This window comes from Corvus brachyrhynchos, unplaced genomic scaffold (assembly GCF_000691975.1).
Source record: "Corvus brachyrhynchos isolate BGI_N302 unplaced genomic scaffold, ASM69197v1 scaffold21, whole genome shotgun sequence".
NCBI classification, from domain to species: Eukaryota; Metazoa; Chordata; class Aves; order Passeriformes; family Corvidae; genus Corvus; species Corvus brachyrhynchos.
Genome location: NW_008236924.1, coordinates 4,274,645 through 4,279,117, shown reverse-complemented (window position 1 = coordinate 4,279,117; position 4,473 = coordinate 4,274,645). Strand labels below are relative to the sequence as shown.

The 4,473-nt window shown below is 50.5% G+C and overlaps 1 protein-coding gene across 1 annotated transcript in view; it reads right to left on the bottom strand.

Annotated features, from left to right (window-relative positions):
• Positions 1-4,473, bottom strand: part of NSD1 (nuclear receptor binding SET domain protein 1) — a 44,695-nt gene that overhangs the window by 18,051 nt on the left and 22,171 nt on the right. The window contains 5 exon segments of the mRNA XM_017728045.1: positions 5-274; positions 2,739-2,851; positions 3,371-3,576; positions 3,880-4,036; positions 4,367-4,473. Coding sequence (XP_017583534.1) covers positions 5-274; positions 2,739-2,851; positions 3,371-3,576; positions 3,880-4,036; positions 4,367-4,473 — 853 coding nt within the window.

Genomic DNA, 4,473 nt, shown 5'->3' with positions numbered 1-4,473 from the left:
GTACCTTCCTGATGTCTGTTTTGGCCTGCAAGCCCCAGCCTCGTGCCAGCGTGCGGAAGATCTGTACCTCAGGGTACTGGCGCTTGGAGAAGCACTGGTTCTGGCAGCGCTCACCAGCAGGACACACCATGGGGTGGCACTCGTAGAGCAACATGCGGTTGATGCACTCGGAGTCCAGGCCGCAGGGGTTCTCGTCTGTGGGTTTGCAGTTGCACCGTGGAATCTCGGACAGGTCTGCAGTGAAGATCTGCACCTTTCCCACCGGCCGGTTCACCTTCAATGCACATGAAGGACGTGAGCTCTTGGGAACTACAGGTTACCCTGACAGGCACTTCTACACTCCACCCTTGCCTATGAGCTGACAGGCTGCAGTGACTTAGTGACAGCGAGGGGCGGAAGGACACAAGTACAGGCACAGCTGTACTTCTGGGAATGCTATTTTGAGAGGCAGAAGGTTAGAGGAAAGAGCTCAGGAGGATGCAGGTTCCGCATTAGCATCACCTGGTGCAGTGTGTATTTTGTGACCCTGGAAGGGTGAGAGGCTGCCAGGTGTTCCCCTCCCATCATCGCTGTGCCCACATCCAGCTCAGGTGGCCTACCCAGTGCTCTTGCTGGGCACACACCACCCCTGTGATCAGCACCAAAACACTTTCTGCACCAAACTGCACCTTTCCCAGTCTGAGTGTCAGGTGCTTTTCCTCAGCTTTCCCTTACTGCCCTGCTTTTTCAATGTTACCTTCAAGATGGTTTGTGCTCTCAGCTGTCACACCTGTGACAGAAGGCCTACCACACAGTTACCTCCCTACCCAACTGTCCTGCAGATGTAAATGGAAGCCAAACCAGACAAGGCTGGGGTTGGAAGGCCCAAAGAGGAGCTCAGAGTTAAGCCAAGGAGCTCTCTAAAAACCGCTCCAGAAGGAAGCAGAGTGCAGCACCAGGTGGAGAAGCGACTGGCGTGTCTGTGGCATGAGCTGGGTCCTTGGGGTTTGGTTAAAGGCAGCGAACGCTGAAAAGCAGGCAACAGAGAGTCAGGACTTTGGAGAGAGACACTGAAGAAAAGCTCCTTGCTGTTCTTTCCCTTGGTGAGCCACTGTCTCACTTTCCTCTCCCAGAACACGAAAGGAAGGGATTTGAGCAAAACTATTCCAGCCCCCAGGTAAGTTACCAGGTCCCACCCACAGTTTCCACACTGACAGCCTGACTGAGGCTGGCCCAGTCCTGATCTCCCTTTCTTCAAATGCAAACTCTGCAGAAATCCCTCATTAATCTCTTCAACAGTCTCCTCCACCTGCCTTCCAGAGCTGTGTTCCACCTCCAACCTTCCTTGTCACTCAGGTTCCCATCTCTTACCCAGACTCGTCATCTCATTAAGAGTGGCAAGACTCCCAGGATTAGGTCAGTCCACCACTGGCACTGCTCTGGCACTGCCATTTCACACCACACATGCCCAGCACACCTGCCCTACTCTCTGAGGCACTGCTGGAACAAAACCAAAACAGGGCAGTGCTTGGACTAGTCACAAGCCTGACATGACGAAGGATCCCAAGTGTATTTTGCAGCAGTTTCTCGTGTGCGTGTTCTTTGGGATGGACCTCGAGGTGCTGATCTCCTTAGAAGGAGTAGACACAACCAGCTTCAGCATTCCACCCTGAAGCCTTCTCCAGTTCACCATCTGCTCCTGCAAACTGTTGTGCTTTCAGAGAGACAAACAGCTTGCACCCAGACCTCAGAAGAGCTGCCATGACTAATGACCACAACCATCATTATTTATATAAAAGGGTATTTCAAAGGCTCTAAACTGCTTCCAAAGTTCCTTCATGTTGCGGCCAGAGAGGCCTAAAAATAGCTATAATGAGAAACTACTTCCTCCACTGAAGCTGCCTGGCCCATACTGCTGCTACACCATTCAGTTGTGCTCTTTACACCGCACAGTAACTCATGCAGGATATACCTGCCTGCCTGGAAATCCTAGCTAGATACAAAAAGTGCCAGAAATCAGTTAAGCTTTCATATTTTGCCATGTAAAAAAGGGAAGGAGCAGACAGAAGCAATAAAAAAAGAACACAGTCCCTGAATCAATGGGCTTCTGGTCAGTTGGGATCCACTTCCCAGACACAGGCACATGCTTGGCCCCAGTGCTCCTCTCAAGTCACTTCCATCCTGTAGGACTTCCAGTGCTGCTCCAATTCTAACTCAGTAATAATAATAACTAACAGCCCTTAACATGAATAGTTCCCCAAAACTGAGGAAGAGGGCTGCTATTGCAGCCTGTACACCTGCTTCAGTATTTCTGTTCAGCCACCAACTGATACAGAAATACAAAACAATAGCAGAGGTGATACAAGATACTGTGGGTTACCTCCACACCTTGCTGCACTGCACCCTGACCACCTCCTGTCCTGCACCACCTGGTTTGCCCATCTTGCCACCAGCAGCACGGAGCATTTGACCATACTGAGCATTACCAGCCCTCTCCCCTGAGTTCTCAAGGTAGAGAGACACTTCCTTCAGACCACACAACTGACATGGACAGCACAGACATGACCAGATCTGTTCCATAAAATCAGAGCACCTCTGTTACTGCTGCCCAGCTTGCTGAGGATGGAAAGAGGATCAAAGAAACCTTCAAGAACAGCCAGACACCCAAACATCAGAAATGTTTCTGTATACCTGTAAATCACCTGCACCGACAGCTCAAGACTTGTCTTCCACACCTGCCCCCCACCACCTCCCCTCACCTTGATGTGTTTGTAGGGAGGAGGTTTCTTGTCATTCTTTTTATCTTCCTGAAGTTGTCTCAGTTCTTTCTGTGCCTTCAACTCTTCAAATCTCACAGCAGCTTCCTGAAGAGCTAAGTGAGAAAACAGGCTGTGTTATGAGGAACTCCCTCTTGCTCAAACAGAGCTGGGCAGCCAGTGTCCACCCAGTGCTCCCAAGGTTCAACAGAGGAGGGTGAAAAAAAAGGCCAGTGCAGCAGGGAAGTGCAGAAATTACAGTCAGGGGCCTGCCCATGGGTGATGAAGCATCCCATCTGTTGGCTATCTTTGCCTGCCCTCTTGGGCAGAGATGCCAGGCAGCCGCATTCACAACTCTCAAGTGCACTTTTATATCAAGATAATGACTGTGTTACACAGAGGGAAGCTGACATGGCAGCAGCTCACTTGGATTTTGAGAGGGTATGTCAGAGCTGGAGAAGCATTTGTGATCTGCACACCCTTCTCCCTCTGTGGGATTCAAACACTCTGAGCATGCTGGATGATACACAAGCAGCAGCTCATTTCACTTCAGTTGTAAGAAGACATTTTTCTTGGCTACAAGAACGACACTTTTCCAAACAGGAATAAAGAGGGAAAGACCATGTACAAGTTACCTTTCTTGTATATGCCATCCACGCCCTTCCCCATCTTGTCTTTGCTGCTGACATCACCTTCCATGTAAGGGAACACACGAGCCTGGTGGGTCCACAGGTAGTCCTTGGAGCCGAAGAACAGCACAGGGAACTCACCGATGTCATGTTTCATTTTCTGGATGTTGACAGGAATTGTCCTAGGATGGCAAATCTCAGCTGGCCACCACCTGCAACACAGGAAAGGGCAGATGAAAAACCTCTGGCTTCCCCACTTCTAGCCACCTCAAAAGTATGCTACTGCATGGAGACATGGGAAAAAGTGTGTGAGGGCTACCAGCAAGCCTGGTGGGGAGAAAAGAGACTACTGGAGGAGGAAAGCTCACATTTTACCATTTTTTGCAAGCTATGTGCATGCAAAAAAGCCAGAGGCTGCTGCACTGAACCCTGCAGAGAGGAGCAGCTTCTCACCTCGGTCACCATGAGCACTGCATGAAGAAGGATGGGGACAAGTCTGTTCTATCTTCACCTACCTGTAGCGCCCAACTTTCACCCAGACTACTTCTTTGTAGTGTGGCTTTTTGCCTGCCTTGCAATCATTACAATACCAGCTTCCCTCTGGCATCTCAATGTTTAGACACTCACGGTGAAACGCAGCCGGGCACGACTCACAGCATAAAAGGCTGCCCCCTGCAAAGAGAAGGAACAGGAATTTATCAGTCACTGTGCAGAAGCCCTGCACTCCACATTTCCAGACAGAGCTGGAAAAAGGCAATGATGGTCTCCTGCAAGCCCTTTTCTAAAACTGGGCCCTACTCATGGTAAAAAAAGAACCCTTCTAAGGATCCAGAAAAGGTCCTAGCCTGAAGTTGGACTTATACATGGAAAGACAGGAAGGCAGTGTGTTCTCTGCAGTTCCCATTGGGACATTCTCGATGGGAAAAGCTTCTGCCCTTTGTAATGAATTCTTCCCAGGGCGTTGTTCCCTGGTGACAGGGGACCCAGCGCTGACCATCTCACCTTCCGAGCAGACAAAGCACCAGCTGACGTTGACGTGCTCGTGGTTGCGGCAGCCCCTGCGCGCGGTGAAGTGGTTGGGGCAGATGATGCTGTTGGAGGCCAGGACC